Source organism: Polypterus senegalus, chromosome 12, assembly GCF_016835505.1.
Source record: "Polypterus senegalus isolate Bchr_013 chromosome 12, ASM1683550v1, whole genome shotgun sequence".
In the NCBI taxonomy this organism is placed as follows: Eukaryota; Metazoa; Chordata; class Cladistia; order Polypteriformes; family Polypteridae; genus Polypterus; species Polypterus senegalus.
In genome coordinates this window covers 90959602-90979581 of record NC_053165.1, presented here as the reverse complement: position 1 = coordinate 90979581, position 19980 = coordinate 90959602, and the positions used below count along the sequence as shown (strand labels likewise).

The 19980-nt window shown below is 39.8% G+C and overlaps 1 protein-coding gene across 5 annotated transcripts in view; it reads right to left on the bottom strand.

The window, feature by feature from the left end:
• Positions 1 to 19980, bottom strand: part of col5a3a (collagen, type V, alpha 3a) — a 292461-nt gene that overhangs the window by 138318 nt on the left and 134163 nt on the right. For all 5 annotated transcript variants that reach the window (XM_039772887.1, XM_039772888.1, XM_039772889.1 and 2 more), the window contains 8 exons: positions 14698 to 14751; positions 14381 to 14434; positions 12766 to 12810; positions 12268 to 12321; positions 8145 to 8189; positions 6929 to 6982; positions 3892 to 3936; positions 2777 to 2830 (listed from right to left, as the gene is read on the bottom strand). In XM_039772887.1, coding sequence (XP_039628821.1) covers positions 2777 to 2830; positions 3892 to 3936; positions 6929 to 6982; positions 8145 to 8189; positions 12268 to 12321; positions 12766 to 12810; positions 14381 to 14434; positions 14698 to 14751 — 405 coding nt within the window. The remainder of the gene's footprint in view (positions 1 to 2776; positions 2831 to 3891; positions 3937 to 6928; positions 6983 to 8144; positions 8190 to 12267; positions 12322 to 12765; positions 12811 to 14380; positions 14435 to 14697; positions 14752 to 19980) is intronic.

Below are 19980 nucleotides of genomic sequence, written 5' to 3'. Positions count from 1 at the left end.
CCATCCTCACTTGAGAAGATACACCCAATGAGCTCAACAGGGTAAGCGTTTGCCGCAATTACATTCCGCCTGAATCAGTATTCCCACATCTGTGCAAAGCACCAGAGTCCTGGATTCAAACGGCTGTCTACTCACTGCTTGGTATTCCTGTCTGTCCACCACTGGCTAGTTTATCACCAGCTCCACCATTCATGGTGGTCTCTTACTAATAAGCAAAGATGGTTTCCTAAAATATTTAGTTTCTGGCTTGCACAGTTCTAGGGTTATGTATCAAATGGACAAATAGAAGGACAAACTGAATACATCAGTTTCTTCCACTTCATCTTTTCCCACTTCCACTTTGGGGTCGATGTGCTCGTTTAACCTTCTCCAAACAGGTAGGTCCTGCACCTCCTCACCAGTCAGACCCTTTTCCTTCAGATCTTCTTTCACTTTCTCCACCCACCTCAGCTTTGGCCTTCTCTCACTTTCTGTTCCCTTTGACTTCCATTCCCATCACTTTTTGGCTCACATATTCCTTGTTGCTCCTCATCATATGTCCATACTACCTCACCCTACTTTCCTCTCCTTTATTAGATTTCTCTCCCACTTGTGTTACTCCTCAGATTGTCTCATTTCTTCTTTTGTCCTTTTTTATAACTCCACACATCCATCTCCACATTCACCTTTTTGCCACATCTAACTTCTTTTCCTGTGTTCCCTTTACTGCCCGTGTCTCATCTTCATTCATCATTGGTGGTCTTACCACTGTCTTCAAAACCTTACCTTTAACCTTCTCCTTAAGTCTTGAATCACACAATATTCCTGATTCATTCTACCAGTTGTTCTATCCACACTGCCCTCTACGGGTTATGTCTGTCTCTAATTCTCCATCTTGGGCTACTACTGATCCTCGATATTTAAAATTCTCCAGTCTTTTCAATAGCTCTCCCTACCGGTTAACTTCTGAATCCTGGTCATCATTAACCTTCATATATTATATCTTCTACCTATTTATCTTCAGCCCTCTTTCTTCCAAATCCCTTCTCCATTCTTCCAACTTCCTCACCACTTCTTCTCTGTTGTCAATGCCTTCAGGAAAAAACCTCTACCAGGTGATTAGTCTTTAACCGATGACTCAACACATCCATAAGCAGATCAAAGAGGTGAGAACTTCAAGAAGATTCCTGGTGCAGACCTCCTCTAACAGGGACCTTCTATGGTGTGTTGTTATTCTGTCCTTGAGGATGATGGCCAGGTGCTGGACAGAGCTGTGGACCCTCATGGTTTTTCTGTTTTTCTTGAACACCCTTTACTGCCCATGTCTCAGCTCCAGACATCATTGCTGGTCTTCAAAACTTCACCTTTAACCTTCTCCTTAAGTGTACATTCACACAACACTCCTGATACCTTCTCCCAATTGTTCTATCCACACTGCACTCTAGGAGTTATCTCTGCATCTAATTCTCCATCTTGGGCTACCACTGATACTCGATATGTAAATGTCTGAATCCTGGTCATCATTAAACCTCAGATATTCCACCTTAATCCTATTTATCTTCAATCCTCCATCTTTCAAGGCCCTTTTCCATTCTTCCAACCTCCTCTCCACCTCCTCTTTTCTGGTGTTACACATCTCAATGTCATTAGCACAATGCCTGCACCAGGGAAACTGAATACAGCAGAGTTTTAACAAAAAAATGAAGGATTCTCCCAAAAATTCTACGAAGTTTTATATAATACTACATTGTTACAGGTCTTTAAGTGAATAGGCATGCAGCATAAAAATGGTCACACCAGACCAGATGGCTAAATATGTGCTCTAAAAAATGAATGTATGAATTCTAGCTAGCTTATGCAGTATATATGTTGCAATAAATGTAAAGCATTTACTGTATAGTCTGAGATAATTCTACAAGGGACGTTCAAAAGGTTTCCGCACTTTTATAAATTTCGTTGGAAACGGTGAAGGCGGGAGGAGTAGTAATTGGTTGTGTCTGAGAGTGTCATGTGACTGGGAAAAATTGCATCGCAAAGGAAAGTGACTATGTAGAAAATGATGTCATTTGTTTATGAAATTCTTAATAAATAGAATTTTAAAAAAAGTGCAGAAAATGTTTGAACGTCCCTTGTATGTATTCGACATACTTTGAAGATTACTGATATTTTAACAGCTAAATGAATGTAAATAAATGGGAATTAAAAAAAGTAGTATAGTTTTATGTTAGAAAGACTTTAAAACTGATGATATTTAAAACGTTTTCTTTTGGGTGACAGTTATTATGAAAACAACGAACGGTTTCACTAATAAATATGGATATTGTCAGACATGTTAGCTCCTTGAGTTTACAGGCTTGTCCTGGATGTATATGGGGAAGACAAAGATTATGACACATTCACTAACTATTGTTCTGTCTATTTCCCCTAGACTGGAGGAAGAGAAATCACCACTGAGGTCACTTCCTGTCCACACAATGTCCCACCCCTTCTGGTCTCGATCATAACTGAAGTTCACATTCAGAGGATGTCATAGCTCTATGCCTCTGGCTGTTTTTGAAGGCAATTTTTGTGCTGAACTCCCAATCTCTTTCTAGCATGTGTATGCTTTCTTTCTGTTCCGTCCTTTGGGTGATTTGATTAAACGGGGCATCCAAATGGACCTCAACACTCATGTCTCATCTTGTTTCATCTTTTAATAATATGTGTACCTTACAAATAAGTTTCATTTCGGATGTGAAGTCCAACTAGGATCTGAGTAGTCTCTCAGCATAACAAAAAAGACATGCAAAATACTTACCGGTTGGCCATCTGATCCTGCAAGTCCTTGTAGACCTGATTTACCTTGAGGACCCTGCCAATATAATTGGTCAAAAATTGAATTTCAAATAAAGACCACCAGAAATACACAATAAATGATAAAAGGAATCTACCCAACATCTTCAATTTTCTGTCAGTATCAACAGTTGAATATATTTTATTGAGTAATAATGAAGATTAGTGATGAGCAAAACAGCCAAGTTTCATTTCTATGCACAGAACACAAATGTGAGCTTAACAGTGTGTGATTATGTGTGAAAATAGATTCCTAAACATAAGAAGGATGTCAAGGAAGGTGGTATAATTCTGCTGGTCCTATATTCTGAAAGAACCAACCCTCTGAATATTCACTGATTAAGTGGATACCCAAGGACTCGGCGCGGCATCTTAATGTAGTCTTCATTCTTCACGTAACGTTACATAATTCAATGAGGATTGGCTATGACACATCACTGATTAGGGTAAAGACATCATCTAGTTGTGTTGGTCTAGAGAACTTAGGTTTGACTTTCAAGAGATTGAAAAACAGGAGATGACATCATTTTTTTAAGTAGAACACAAAACAGAATTCAAGCTGAGATCTAAACAAGCTAAATAAGCATAGTGAAAATAATAAAGTCAAAGTTCCTCATCCCATCCATCTATCTATCTACTATCTAGTTCACTTTGACTTTGACTTTGATCTAAACCTAGGATCCAGATAATGCACAGGGCAGCAGTAGTTGACTATTAATCAGGAGATGAAAAGTAAGTCAAAAACCACTGAAAGGTCAAAGCCAGGAAACCAATAAAACGAAGCAAACAAGACCAAAGGCACAAAGCCTAATTAACAGGTCACGAAAGCAAACAGGAACCAAGGAATAATCCAAATTCCGCTTTAGAGGTCAAACAAACTATAATGTCACGCAAAAAGCAGTGCCACTGAATAAGGACAATCAAGGTTCGATTTTCTGCATGTTGCACTCTAATTTTTATGTTCAAGCTGGCATCATAAAAAGTGTGTGGACCAACAACAGGAGCACAAAATTAAGACAACAGAGTGAGATTTGATGTTGGTCAATGGACAGTCAAGTATAGCAGATCTGGTTCACTCACCTTTTCTCCGGGCATTCCTATTGGTCCTTGTGGGCCTGGAAGACCCTGAAAAGCAAATTAAATGAATAAATATATTTTAAATATTTAATTCTATCAATTCACTAATTGACTGAATGATAACTAAGTAAATTCATTGATTCCTTCATTTTGTATTCCTTTTTCTACACATGATAATGGAAGCTATAAGCTATCACAGCCGCAGTACTATAGACAGAATGCCAGGTCATGGTTGGGCATACTTGGCACCACAAGGCCAATTTCCAGACACCAATCATTTGAAGAACATGAACACAGGAATGTTGAATGGACTCCACTCAAAAGTTATTAGAGCTGGAGATTAAACGTCGTTGCAAACACTATGTCTATGTCACATTATTTTAATGCACAGTGGGGTTTCTTTATACTTTCTCGTATGCACAGTACAGGGAAAGAATTGCAATCGACCAAAGATTCGATATCGAGATTTTGACGAATCTCTATGGTTTAGACCTCCCTGAGTCTGATTTACTTTCTCATAGGGAAAGCATTGTCATCGTCCAAAAATTCTATTTCATCATTTTGATGAATCTCGACGGTTTAGACCTCCCTGAGTCCGATTTACTTTCTCATAGGGAAAGCATTGTCATCGTCCAAAAATTAGATTTTGACAAATCTCGATGGTTTAGACCTCCCGAGTCCGATTTACTTTCTCGTGGGGAAAGATCTGTCATCATCCAAAAATTTGATTTCGACATTTTGATGAATCTCAATGGTTTAGACCTCCCTGAGTCCGATTTACTTTCTTGTAGGGAAAGAATTGTCATCCATCCATCCATTATCCAACCCGCTATATCCTAACACAGGGTCACAATTGTCATCGTCCAAAAATTTGATTTTGACATTTTGATAAATCTCAACGGTTTAGACATCCCTGACTCCGATTTACTTTCTCGTAGTGAAAGAATTGTCATCGTCTAAAAATTTGATTTTGACATTTTGACGAATCTTGGCGGTTTAGACCTCCCTGACTCTGATTTACTTTCTCATAGGGAAAGCATTGTCATCATCCAAAAATTAGATTTTGACAAATCTTGATGGTTTAGACCTCCCTGAGTCCGATTTACTTTCTCATAGGGAAAGATCTGTCATCATCCAAAAATTTGATTTCGACATTTTGACGAATCTCAATGGTTTAGACCTCCCTGAGTCCGATTTACTTTCTCGTAGGGAAAGAATTGTCATCCATCCATCCATTATCCAACCCGCTATATCCTAACACAGGGTCACAATTGTCATCGTCCAAAAATTTGATTTTGTCATTTTGACAAATCTTGGCGGTTTAGACCTCCCTGACCCTGATTTACTTTCTCATATGGAAAACATTGTCATCGTCCAAAAATTCTATTTCATCATTTTGATGAATCTCAATGGTTTAGACCTCCCTGAGTCCGATTTACTTTCTCATAGGGAAAGCATTGTCATCGTCCAAAAATTAGATTTCAAGATTTTGATTAATCTCGACATTTTAGACCTCCCTGAGCCTGAAAATACCATTTTTTGGAACTAGAGTACTTAGGTCAACCAAATTTTGCATACAAGTATTTGGTACAAAACATAGATTTCTGTCAAGTTTTGGGCTATTTCTGCTAACCGGAAGTGGTACTTTATCTTTTATTCACGCAGCTGCAGAGTTCGATTTAGTCAACTTTACTTTTATAATAATTGTTCAATATATTATTCATTTGATTTGATTTGTTGTTGATTGATCTTTAATGTACATAAAATAAAAATATAATCATTATCTTGTGGTTTATTCCTCAAATATCCATCCCCATATCCCAAGTATATGAGAAAGTCGAGGGGAGACCATTCCCCATTTTTTTATTTAAAGTAGGTAGATTGCACTTTGTGGTACGTTTCTTTTTTTGAATGAGGACTCGTCTAATTGAATTCACCCGTTTGTATTTGTATTTAATTGATTGGGTATTTTTCACATACTGTATGTAGAAACTGTATTTAATTGGGTGGGAATTGGATCGATATGTGTTAACAAAGGAAAAAAGGGGTCTGTCAGAGACACAAGGTTACCAGATTTATGTCGACGATGGGCACAAAGGGAGAAGAATAGAAGCCGAGAAAAGACGGAAAATGTTGCAGGATGTTTTAGAAATGGCAGTTGCTACAGCGGAGCCAGCAACGTATATTCGTTTTCTGGAGGGTCGTGATCAAGTGGTCCGGGAGCTGAACCTGGTGTGGAAGCAAGAAGCCACCGGTTATAAGTTACGTATTAAATTCCTGGGGGCCGAGTCACAGATAGTGGCAAATCGGCACCACATTCGATTGGGTGCAGGCAGCTTGGATTCACATATTTAGACACGTCCTGCATTCATTTGTTGCAGCTTATCATTGTGAGGAGGTCGACTGTCAAGTGGACAGAACATCGGAGTGGGTCTTCTGGAGGAAGACTGCGGGGCAGATTGACTGTTCTCGGGGAATACTCTTTTACTCAAATTAGAAGGGGTGGGGGTGAAGGAAGTTGTATTTAAGGGTTTTTAATTATTTTAATGTTTTAAATACATTTTGTTAAAGGGGGTTTGATTGACCATGGAAGCGTTGTTGCTTGTGTCTGTCTTTGGGTCACAGATTTCGAACTGATAAAATGGGGAGATAATAGGGTGGTGAAAAACGTCCTTTGTTGCAGTGCCTGAAAACCTCACTAGGTGGCGTAGTCGGGATTTCCCTATTGCGTGACACATATATAGCAGTAAACTTTACAGTTGTGAGTATGAAGAACATTCATATTTTTCAGGGAATTTGAGCACTTAAAGAGAGTGTGCCTAACTGCACTGTGCCATTCTTTTGACTTAATAAAGGTTAATAAAGCTATTGAGTTATTAAAGCTGTTGTAACAATCACAGCCTGCATGTCTTTTTCCATACGACCGACTGAAGACCTTCTTTTGCCCACCTCTCTATATACAGCGTATTCCCATTTATGAATCTTTTTAAGTTGCTCCTGAAATCACACAATTAACACTCTGATAGTAAATGTGATTCACCTGAGCACCGGGATTTCCCTGCTGTCCGGATGGCCCTGGTTCACCCTGGGGTCCCTAGAAAAAATTAAAAAGGCGCATTTGTTAGAAAAGACCGTCATCATCATACCGTTTGATAGTTTGTTCTCATCACTCTCTAGGTGTTTGCTGATCTTCAAGACTCTTTATTTCTAGCTGATGCTTTTAGTTTCTAGTCATCCTCCTGACAACTATTCTAGTCGCACCTCATTTTTATTCTTTTTATTGACGTGTTTTGACCAGTGAACTCTCTCGGTTGGATTCTGTTCTATTGCTGGCACTGTCCATTGATCACGTGTTTCCAGATTCATCCATCTTGTGATTCTTTAACCAGCCTCCTATCTTTATCTCCCCTTACTTGCTACGTTTCCTCACTGTTGTCCCTTTCCCTTGGTAGTGTGACAGTAGGGGGCACCACCGAGCCCCAAACCCCAGCACACCTACTGTACTGTAAAACTGTCATACCTGTTTATACCTTCACATTGTTCTCCAGTCTCTTCCTGTAATCTCTAAACAGTCACACAGTCTCCTCTTCATTGCTTGCTTGCTTTCTTCACATGGTCATCATGGTCATACTGTAGGCCAGTCTCTTCATCTTTAGCTTCTGTACTTCCATAAAATGTTAGCAGATTCACACTTGTTTTCCTGCCCTCCTCACATTGAGTACTCCACAGAGATGTGATGCTCTAATACACGTCACATGATCGAAAGAAACATCTTGGTCTCCTTAAGGTGTTCATGTGATGTGAAGGAAAACATGGAACCCCACTACACACTGCTACCCTGCCTTTGCTTCTTTAATCTCTTTATTTGTCAGATTCTCGCTCTCCTTTTCTGCCCCATCTTCTCACATCTTCACCTCACTCCCCCATCTCATCTTCATTGCCTCATGTCTCTGTTAGTGTCCTGTCTCAGAGTCCTGTCTCCATCATGTTGGTCCATTCCCCACACTATCACCCAGGCCTCTTATCAAAGCTCTTTACTGTTCACCATTTTTTGGAACTTCATTTCTAAACAGCCCTCGTTGTCTTTGAGCTTTTTCAATGTTCTTATAGTTTTTTCTTTCCTACTGTGACTCTTCATTGGCTGTTTCTCATTACTCCTGTTCATTTTTTCATATTTTCCTGTTTCCTCTCCACTTGATCAGCTATTAAAACTCAATTAGATGCAGTCGTTTGTCAGGTGAATGAGTATTTCTTACCAGGTTTCCTTTGGGTCCTTGAATGCCATCTACGCCCCGGATACCCTGAAGAGCAAGAAAAAAAAGGAGAATAAATGAGTTTTTTTTCCTTTTTTCCTTAAAATGTCCCCCACCCCATTACAAATGGGGAACTTAAGTCTTTCATCTATCCTTAAATTACTGAAACCAGTTTATCACTTCAATAATCCATGGAATTAGAGACATTACTGAAAAAAACACACATTAGGGTGTCCTGTTCATCTACACGAATAGGCAGCTTGTGTTAGATTTTAATTACTCTTCACGTGAGACGCTGCCTCTGCGTTTCCATCTTGAATGAACTTCCCTTTCATTTTCTCCAGTATCTTTAAATGTCAGAATATGGACATAATAACTTGTTTACTACTTATTTCCAGACCCTACTTCTATTTTTTCATTATTTATTGTGATTAGGTTATGTTGTTATTATTGCTGTTATCATTATTGTTGAGAGAGAGAATAATAAGAACAATCTAGAATTTGTCGGTCTAATCATCTGTCTATAGAGAAAGGTACTATAATAGATAGATAGATAGATAGATAGATAGATAGATAGATAGATAGATAGATAGATAGATAGATAGATAGATAGATAGATAGATAGGAGAGGCACTATATGATAGATAGATAGATAGATAGATAGATAGATAGATAGATAGATAGATAGATAGATAGATAATTCAAGTCACTATATAGATTCTATATACATATAGATATGAAAGGCACTATATATGATAGATAGATAGATAGATAGATAGATAGATAGATAGATAGATAGATAGATAGATAGATAGATAGATAGATAGATAGATAGATAGATGTTTATTATGTTTTTTTCTATTTATCTATCCACCAACTCAGTTCCCGTACACCAAGAGCCTGATCCTATTCCAATACTTAAGTCAAAGCTGGCGCGGACGCCAGGCCACCTCAGAGCAAACTCACTAATGTCGGGCCATTTCAGGGTCATTCGTTAACACACAAGTAGTTTCTTCAAGATGTGGTGGGCAACCAAGGACCTTGAGAAAAGTCCAGACAATCATTTTTTTATTCTAAGCTGGCTATGCCAAGCATTGTATTAAAAACTGGACTTGGGTCCTTAGTGGGCAAACTTATCTGAATTGTTTGCTATGTCTGCATTAAAAAAATCCACTCCACGTTCCAGGCTGTCACAGGCTGTTGACTTTTGTATTGCATGATGGAGCTGAACATGGGAGTTTAAAGCTTCCAGGGATTTGTCTAATGATGTAGGTTTTGAACCAGTAGTTGACAGAATTCCAGCATATGTATTTTTCCCACATGTCTTCATTATTGTATGTCTTTCCACAAGTGAACATCCTTATGTGTTACCCGTCTAGATTCATTTTTGTCACTCTCTCACTCTTCAAAGCCACACTCATTATAACACAGTGCTGCAGAAACCCACTCTGGACTGAGCACCTGTCCATTTTCAGGGCACATTAACACAAGCGCCACACCACACCACAATCATACTTTTGATGGTATTCTGCCGACCAGATGGCAGCTTTTGAAAGTATTTTTGGGACTTGTGCGCTTTTGGAACTCCTCAGTCATGACATTAAAATGTCAGGTTACCTTTCTTAAAACTTCTATCCGTTTTTGGTCTGTGAGTGAACTTGCAGATAAACCTTTAGAGGAAAACCAGGTGATGAGCATAAAAAATAAAATAAAACAAAAAGGTGGAAAGAAAAGGAAACTGAAGAGATGATACTTCAAGAGATGATAATCGCGGTCAAGTTAAGACAGCAAGAGGGTCCAACCCGAAAGTAAGTATGAGAAAAGAGCACAACTTTGAGTTCTTCAGAGTTTTGGTATCTGCAGATCGGATAAGGATTTGAACTCGTAGCCATACGTCTATTCTGATTACTCATGGGTCATGACCTCTGAGGCCACACCCCTAACAAAACTGAAAGTGGACCTAATGATGGAATTAAACAATGGTGGTGTTTGCGGATCCAAAATCGTACCAACAATCAACACAGCTATCACATACATTAGGACCTACGTTTGACGTACACACATAATGGGTCAGGAAATTCTCTGCTCCTAATACCTTCCTGTCTAACAGTTCATGTTAGTTAGTTCTAGTTGTCTTACTTAAATGTGAGCTCATTCTATTGCCTAAGTACAAGGCCCTTAACCTGAAAATTGCCTCGTGGGTGCTGTACAATGGCTGACCCTGTACTGTGACCACCACAAGGTCAGGTGAAAAGACAATTTCCCCTTAGGGATTAGCAAAGTATATATAAAAAAATAATAAAATAAAATACAGAAATGAAGCAGAGCATTAAGAACATTCCATTAAATTGTTAGCTTATGGGGGTAAACAGAATCTTCTGTTATCTATTCGAAACCTTCAATTTATTTAAATTAAGCAGAATTTTGGGGAACATTTACCATTAATGTTAACTAAAAAGATTTGGCTCTTATATTTTTGTATTTTGTGGCTGGTTCTGCAAGGGGTGGGGCCACCTGTCTATTTCCATCAAACCATATACGGGCTGAGCACACAAGCAGTCCTATGCGGTTCATTGATTGCACTGGAATTAGTGGGTTTCTGTTGTGATTATTCTGTGCCTTTGTGAAATGACAGGATTTTTGACTTTGCCTCCTGGCCTTGTGTTTGGGATTCTTTTTTCCATTTTAGGCAACCCCTGCTGTGCCTTTTGTGCTCTTTGGAGCTTCACTGCTGTCAGAGCATTTGTTGCGATAGTAAATCTTTTATTTATTAAGATTCTACAGGGCATTTGTCCTTTCCCTGACTATCTGGGGATTGATGGATTTCCCCCTCTAGTAGGACATTTTGGTTTATGTGTGTACTTATTGTGCTTAGAAACTCTCAAGTCATAATGATTAGAAATAAAAAGGGCTATCTTTAAATAGTCGTGTTGATGATGTCAAAACAAAACATAAAAAAAAGAAACAGTGGAAAGCGAAAGGAAACCGAATAGACAATACGAGAGACGATAATCACGGGCGAGTCAAAACTGAAGCACATTGATAAACTTTGAGTTCTTTCGAGCTTTAGTATCTGCTGATCAAATAAGGATTTGAACTCATAGCTGTCCTTTAATCCCGATTATGAATGGGTCACGACCTGAGGCCCCGCCCCTAGCAACACCGAAAGTGGACCTAATCACAGAATTAAACGATGGCAGCATCTGAGGACCCAAAATCTCACCAAATCCAGACAGCTATCACAAACACTAGGGCCTACGTTTGCCATACGTACAGTACATCATCTCACCGTTCCGGTGAACTGTGGGAAACGCTGCCAAGTAATGATTAATGCAAAATCCATCGAGTAGTGGTGCCTGTTGCCCATACAAAATGGCTTTAAAAGATAGCATAAAAAAGTAAAGGACTTTTTAATTAGCCTTATGGTACAAAGATAGAAGGGCAGAATTGGATTATTTGGACCCAGAAAACCTTGATCACACAAAAATGTTAAGCATTCCATTAATAATACCACCCTAAACAACAAAAATGCACAAAATGGTGCCAAGGAACACATTCAATAAATTATTGGCGTGATGGTATCCCAAAATAACAACTCACAATTTAAATCAAACGTTTTAGCATGCAAAGTAGCACTCAGGTGGGCCCTCTAGTGGTTGGGGGCTCTCACTATATTACTGGAGGTCTTTTTCCATTTTAGGGTCCTGTCAGATCCTGAGTCTAGCGGCCTCAGGTGGTCACAGCTCAGTTCTTCACCTGCTGTCCTTCCAGAATGTTAAATAACTGCGTGCAACCCACCGCCATGGTCCCTATCTGCTCCGTCTTCCATTCATTGGCCTCCTCCCCTCTATCTCTGTCAGCCGTTCTTTTTCTGTGCATTCATCACAGCGCGGGTTTCATGTTTTATTTTCTTACAGGTCATTTAGAGAGCAAAAACAAAGGAGCGTTTGACATCTGCACAGAGTGATGCATTGCAGCTCGCCACGAATACAAGCCAGGCGGCCTGAAACGGAAGACCTTCGCTCACATTGATGAGTGAACTGCATCTGAGGCAGCGGTACACAGAGGAATGGCGGGAGATCAGGCAAGACAGAAGGAAGATGGATGTGAAGGAATGAGCACTTACCGGCTGACCAGGAGGCCCTACATGTCCTCTGGGTCCGACCAGACCACGGGTACCCTGCAAGGAAGTGAAAAGCACAAAATGGAAGATGATAAAGACCCTCAGCCCACGTGCATCAATATGGCATAAGGCTAACTCAGACTGGACTCAGTTCTACTAAAAGAATGTTTAAGCAGAAGAAGACAGATCAAAGGTGTCTGCTCGCCAGTCAGTTGCTCTCTGACATCTTTTTGATTTTGTTCTTTTTCTGAGGAGGCCTGCTGCAGCACCAGTAAGTCCTAACTGGATGAAATGAACAAGTCCCACTTTTTGTGTTTAATAAATCATTTGTAGAGACTTCTTGTAAAAGGAGCTGCGCTATCCATTAAAGTTGTAAACCAATCAAACCTTTTCCTTCATTAAATGTGCAGTAATTGACCCCCGCAGAATAAGAGCAATGCCGAGCCACCCTCAGCTCCCTCCCCTGAAACTCGCAGCGCAGTGAAGGGTCCATCCACTTACAGGCTCGCCGGGCTGTCCTCTTGGTCCAGGCTGACCTTCTGACCCCTAGAATCAAAAAGAAAAATTGAATCATTAAAAAAATAAGTAAAGCAAGGAAAGAAATGACAAAGTCAAAAATGTACAGCTAGTATACTGAGATCTGATTGGGAGGAGAGGATGCCGCTATTATATAGTGCCTTTCCTAAATCTCTAGTTCATAACTATCAATGTTACACAGTGACTCTTTGTATTGTAGGTGCGATGGAGGACGGACACACATCAGGCATGTCAGTCACTTTGGCTACCGTCAGAGCTGCACTTCTGAACTCCAACTTCCATGGCACCCTGCGGGTGTCCAACTTGGGTTCAGCCCTAAGGAACACTGCCATCTGTCGTGTGGGGGAATGAACTGCCTCCAACACGCCCATTCACCCAGACCATCCAATATGGCCTCCTGTCCAGGCACGAATCCATTCTTTATCCCGAGAAACCCCTGGATGTCTGTCCTTCCTCCATGGCACCTACACTATTTATCTGTTATATACAGCTTGTCATATATAACAATTTCACTATTATAAAGTGCCCTTGACATTTATTTATCCATTATAAAGAGCTTTTTAAATATGTCAGTCTCACTATTATATAGTGCCTTTCCTAAATATCCATTATACAGAGTGTTTCATAACAAGTATTGTATTGTATTTCATAATGAGTATCTCAGTATTGTATAGTGCCTTTTCTCTGTCTATTAATTGATTATATAGGGATTTTCACATGCATAGATCTATTACATAATGTCATTGTTATCTGTTTACTTATTATAAAGAGCTTTTTAACTATTATATAGTGCCTTCCTTAGTTACCTATTATATAGAGCTTTTCACAACTGTCAGTCTCATTATTAGGTTGTGCCTTTCCTATCTATCTCTCTATCTACATATCTTTATACTGTATATAGTGCCTTTCATCTATCTATCTATCTATTATATAGTGCCTTTTATTTCTATCTATCTATCTATTATATAGTGCCTTTTATTTCTATCTATCTATCTATCTGTCTTTATACTGTGTATAGTACCTTTTACTCTATATATTGTGGGAACCGCCAGATGGAGCCATCCCTGCAACATGAAAGGGCCCTGAATTCCAGCAGGGCATCATGGAACTTGGAGTTTTTTACCACAGCCTTGCTGGATACTATGGGGGCCACCGAAGGACGCAGCAGGGAGGCCCAGGGACTTATACTTTCCTTATAGCCCGGAAGTAATTCACAATCGTGGAAACGGAAGAAATGATATACTTCTAGGCTGAAGAAAACCACCCCATGTTGAAAGGGGGTGTAAACACTAACCCTCTCTGATTTTGTTCTCTCAGCAATACCAAGAAAATGCCCAGTATAGGCATCTGACTCTGCCCCTTCCAGTTCCTCTATCTATCTATCTATCTATCTATCTATTTGTTGTATATAGTGCCTTTCATGGCTTTTAGACCTACATCCTGTAGTCACATTTTCAGCTGCCGCTCCACTCAGTCTGATCTTTTGTAGGTCAGTTGTTGGTCAGGCACTAATGGCTCTGAAAGCCGAGTCCTCCCCATGCCCCAATGTGATGTACAGTACTTGTATGTTCTGTTTTACCTTTTCACCAGTTTCTCCTGGAGGACCAGCAGGTCCCTGCTTCCCAAATTCTCCCTGCACACGGAGAGAAGACAAAAGATGTATTATTAGTAACACAAAAGAAACGACTGCCTAACATGTAGATGCTTCCCTCACTCATTTCACTGCTTTCCAGCTTGAGGGGATTTAGGCGTCAAGTGGGAGTGATGAAGTGCAGTGATGTCAGTCTCTGCTCCACAAAGCATCATGGAAGTCAGGACTGGAGCTCATTTACATTCAGGGAGAACAAGGAGAATAAAAAGCAGCTGCATTGTCAAGAGGAAAGCAACATGACTCACCCTGTGGCCTTTCTCACCCGGAAGACCTGGCAAACCATCAAACCCTCGGTCACCCTGTCAAGAATACAAAAAAAGGACAGCAGTTAACCTAAACATTAGGTGTCTCGGGGATTTATAGGCTTTGGGCCGGCACATACTTGACATTGTGAGCTTTAGGAAAGGGTGGAAAGGGCACCGGCTTTTGTGGTGGGCTTGGGTGTATGTTGAGGTACAGCCATGTCATGAAGTGAGATCTACTCTTGGTGATGACACCACACACATCAACAGCAAAGAGTACACCAGACCCACCATATATGTTCTCTAAAAAAGACAGAAACCAACTGCAGACTCCCTAAAGACTTTACGATAATTGGAACCAAATCTAGGTATTATCCAATAATGTATAGTGCCTTTTTTCTGTCAATCAATCGATTATAAAGGGCTATTCACATGCACAAATCTATTATATAATGGCTTTGATATCTATTTACATATCATACAGAGCTTTTAAACTATTATATAGTGCCTTCCTTAGTTACCTATTATATAGAGCTTTTCATAACTATCAGTCTCATTATTAGATTGTGCCTTCTCTATCTATCTATTGCTTACAAAGTTTCATATCTGTCTCCCTGTCTATATATCTTTAAACTGTATATAGTGCATTTTAATCTATCTATCTATCTATCTTATCTTATCTTGTCTACTATACTAAAATGAATATCTATCTATTATGTAGTGCCTTTCATATCTATCTATCTATCTATCTATCTATCTATCTATCTATCTATCTATCTATCTATCTATCTATCTATCTATTATGTAGTACCTTTCATATTTATCTATCTATCTATCTATCTAGTCTACTATACTAAAATTAATATCTATCTATTATGTAGTGCCTTTCATATCTATCTATCTAGACAAATCCAGTATACCTGATTCTAATCTGATTGGTTTGAAGTGGTGATAAATGCAGGGGGGCACTTGCTTTTTCATGTGAAAAATCTGCAATTGTTTTTGGTTAATTTAGATTATGAAAATGAATACACCATATCAACTTTAACTGTTATTTCTTCAACTGTATCATCTTTTTCTATAGACACTGTTTGCATGAAGATCCAATGTTTGCCTGTTCAAAAACACGTTGAAAAAGTGAACATTTCCATGGGGTGCACTTACTTTTTCACACCATTAGGCAGGGGGTGATGTGTGAATATTGCGTGGTGTATAGTTCTGCATGGGGTGTCTGGTGTGTGTCATTGTTTGTGTGAACAGTGCATGCGTGTACACTAACCCCCACTTAGAAGGGTCTCAGTGTACTGACTCAGGTTGAAATGAGGAGATGTGGCATACTCAAAAAATCGAGATGAGGTCATTACTGAAAAGTCAGATCTGTCATCCAGTTCAGAACGTTAAACTATACGTATAAATATTCTTGCATCGAAAAATGAATTCAATGAGTAAGCTGAAGGGCTCAAAGAATCGACACATCGGCCTTCATCTTGGAATATCCAGAAATGGACGCGCTGACCTTTTCACAGTCGCTTTGGTGACATCACAAACCACGCATTCCTGGGTCATTCAAGGTAAGAGTGCCATTGGCAGTTACGTATTATTATTATGTCAGTAGAAGCTATTTGAAAATGGAACTGCGTGAAAAAGTCTACGGAAAACCAAAACAAAAACGAAAAACAGAGATTTAACACACAGCAGCCAAAGCTACAACGAAAGTCAAAAATGAAACTCGAAACCGAGAAAAAGCCTTCTGAAAATTTTGGTTTTTAGAAACCAAAAAAAATGACTGATGGAAGCTTTGTAGTTATCCACAGACTTTTATGTGATAAGTGGGTTGCAGTTGGTCCAGAATGCAGATGGCCGTTTTTTGGTCAGAGCAAGAAAGTTTGATTCTGTATCTCCGATTTTAGCCTCTTTACACTGGTTGCCTGTTAGTTTCAGAATTAATTTTAAAATGTTGCTTCTGGATTTTAAATTACGGCATGGGTCTGCAACCACCCATTTATCTGAATTGTGTGTTTTACACCACGTATCCAGAGAGCTTACATCAAGAGCAGCGTTTGAGGGTGGCAAGTGGGGCGACTGCCCCAGGGCCCGCACCAAAGGGTGCCCCGCTTTTGAGGCCCGCATGTCCCGTTTGAGTAGATTTGTCAAGTTATATTCTCCAGTATATATTATATTTGAGATGCTTCTGAGAGGAACCCTTTTAAAATCCCTCTTAAAGATAAAATTCCGTATATGTACGTCTTTAGAAACATTTCATAGTCCGCCTTCATTGCCCGAAAAAAGGGTCGTCAGTATAATCCCTTCCTAAAATAGGTATAGACCATTAGTCTCTGAGTTTTGACTTGGGAACAACTGATGGCTTATCGCTAATGACTCCTTCGTGTCTGGAGAGCCCACCATCGTTTCTTAGTCGAGTCTTTGGTTCAGTTTGCTACAGTGGGCCAAGTTGAAACAGTGCAGGAAGTGTGTGGTAGTGGAACACGCAGCAATGCTTTATTACTGGTTTGGCCATTTTGCTGTCGATTCCAAGAGTGGAGGAGATTGTGGCGCACTTTTTTAATAGATTATATCGTTAAATTTTGATAAAGTCCGCGTTTTATCTTGCAAAAATTTAGCTGAATATTAGAATGAGAAAATTTGGTGTATGTTAACGTTATTTTTATTAAATCTGCATGCAAGTTTATTCAGTCCACACATACCAGTAACAGCGTTTGACGCGGGGTTGGTCAGACCTAGGCCTCACACACCCATAAGGCATCAGTCAGTTGTCTCTTGTGGTCTCTCGTACTAAGAGCAAAACTAAGGGGGACAGGGCTTGTGCAGCTTCCGCACCTCGTCTGCACTCCCAATTGAACTGTTCAAGAAGAGATTGAAGACGCATTTCTATTCTTTAGCTTTCTATGACCTTCGGTAATGCTGGTGGTTGCTTCCTCTTAGTCATTTATTTTGTTTCAATTTACTGCTGGTTTGTATTTTCTTTTATTGATTTTTATTCTATTTTTTTCCCATCCATCCATTATCCAACCCGCTAAATCCTAACTCCAGGGTCATGGGGGTCTGCTGAAGCCAAACCCAGCCAACACAGGGCACAAGGCAGGAAACAAACCCAGGCAGGGCGCCAGCCCACCACAGTTCTACTTATTTTATTTATGATTATTGTATATTTTATGGTAAAGCACATTGGCTACAGCAGTACTGATGTTGCTTTAAATGCGCTCTATAGATAAATTGAAATTGACTTTTTTTTTTTGCAGGATTTGTTGAGACCCTCACTGATGCAAAAAAAAGGAACAATCACTGCAGGACCGAGTGAGTCCATTGGGAGAACTTTTAACAAAACCCACACACATCGTGTATTCCTACCAGACACCACCACATTTTCATACAAGATTAGTTATTGAAATAAAGGTTACAATTACAAACAATATATAATTAAATAAAATTAAAACAATACATTACATAATAAAATAAATAACTAGATTCCCTAATGCAGATAAGCCAGTAATATAAATGGCAGAGTATGTACATAAGTGTTACAGTGCTAAATTCATTTTTAAGTCTTGAACGCTTATAACGATAAGTCCAAGGTTACAGTCACATGCACACCAACACCAGCAACTTAGTGTCACATGTCTAAGAGATGACAGATCAAAATACAGGACCAATAAGGACACACATATACATGGGGAGAAGCTTCAACTTCCACACCATAGTGCCCTGCCCTGCCCACATTAAGATAACGTGACATAAACAAACCTTAGCCTAACATAACAACACATTCTGAAACCCGGACTCACAACATAAAGCATCTTAGTTTGTAGACTTGCATGGTGGTGAACCATGAAATCACAACTTCTGGCTCAGAAGTGATCACCTTACAGTGTAAGTTCATAAGAGAGCTCCATTAGTCAGCGGCGTTGAAACCGTTTCTGAACACTGTGAGCAGAAGGCTCCCTGATGACTCTCTCTGTCGCTGTCTCTCTTTGTCACCTACCACTTTCTCTGCACGGTGTCCCTACTAAAATCCAACTGTCCATAGCGCAAATCCCATCCTCGTCACCAAATTAATTTCTGTGGACTCAAACCACATAACATCCCGGTGCATTGTGGTGAAATGCCTGCGGTCACCCACAAACTCTAAACATTTGGCTCAGTAGTGAACATCATCATGACCATCATTATCAAGTTCTTCCATGTGAACCCTGAATACCATGAGGAGTGTGTGTGAGGTCATTGATGTTAGGTAGAGTGCCAAGAGAGGGCTGGGTGGTCTTGTGGCCTCAGAACCCCTGCAGATTTTATTTTTTTTCTCCAGCCGTATGGAGTTTTTTTTTGTTTTTTCTGTCCTCCCTGGCCATCGGACCTTACTTTTATTCTATGTTAGTTAGTGTCCCCTAATTCTATTTTCTTATTTATTTTGTCTTTTTTCTCTTTCTTCATTATATAAGGCACTTTGGGCTCCATCATTTGTATGAAAATGTGCTATATAAATAAATATTGTTGTCATTGTTGCTATATCATACGACGTGAGCTCATAAGAAAACTTCATTAGTCAGTAGCACAAAAACGTTTCTGAATACCGCAAGCAGAACGCTTCCTGATGACTGACTCTCTCTCTCTCTCTTTGTCAGTCCACACCTTTTCTACACAGCATCCCTGCTACACTCCACGCATCCATAACGCAAATCCCATTCTTGTGGTCAAGTCAATCGCTTTGACTCAAACCACTAAGCATTGAAGACTTGCATCTGGTGAATGGCCGGTAGTCAACCATGAACTCAAAACATCCGGCTCAGAAGTGATCTCCTAGCAGGAGAACTCTCTAATAGTCAGCAGTGCAGAAACTGTTTCTGAACACCAAAAACTCTCTCTTTCTTTTCACAGCATTCTACTACACTCCACCCATCAATAGTTTGAAGTTCATCCTTGTCACCAAGTGAATTGGTATGGACTCACATCTTAGTTAGAAGATTTGCACTGTGGTGAACTGCCAGTGGTCAGGCATGAACTGGCTCAGAAATGATCATCTTGCAGCGTACGTTACTAGGAGAACTCCAATAGTCAGCAGCACAGAAACCATTTCTGAACACTGTGAGCAGAATACTTCCTGGTGACTATTTCGCTTTGTCAGCCCTCATATTTTCTGAACAGTGTCCCCACCACACACCACCCATGCATAGCACAGATCCCATCCTCGTCACCAAGTGAATTGCTATGGACTCAAACCACAAAGCATTGAAGACTTGTATCTGGTGAGCGCCCGGTGGTCAACCATGAACT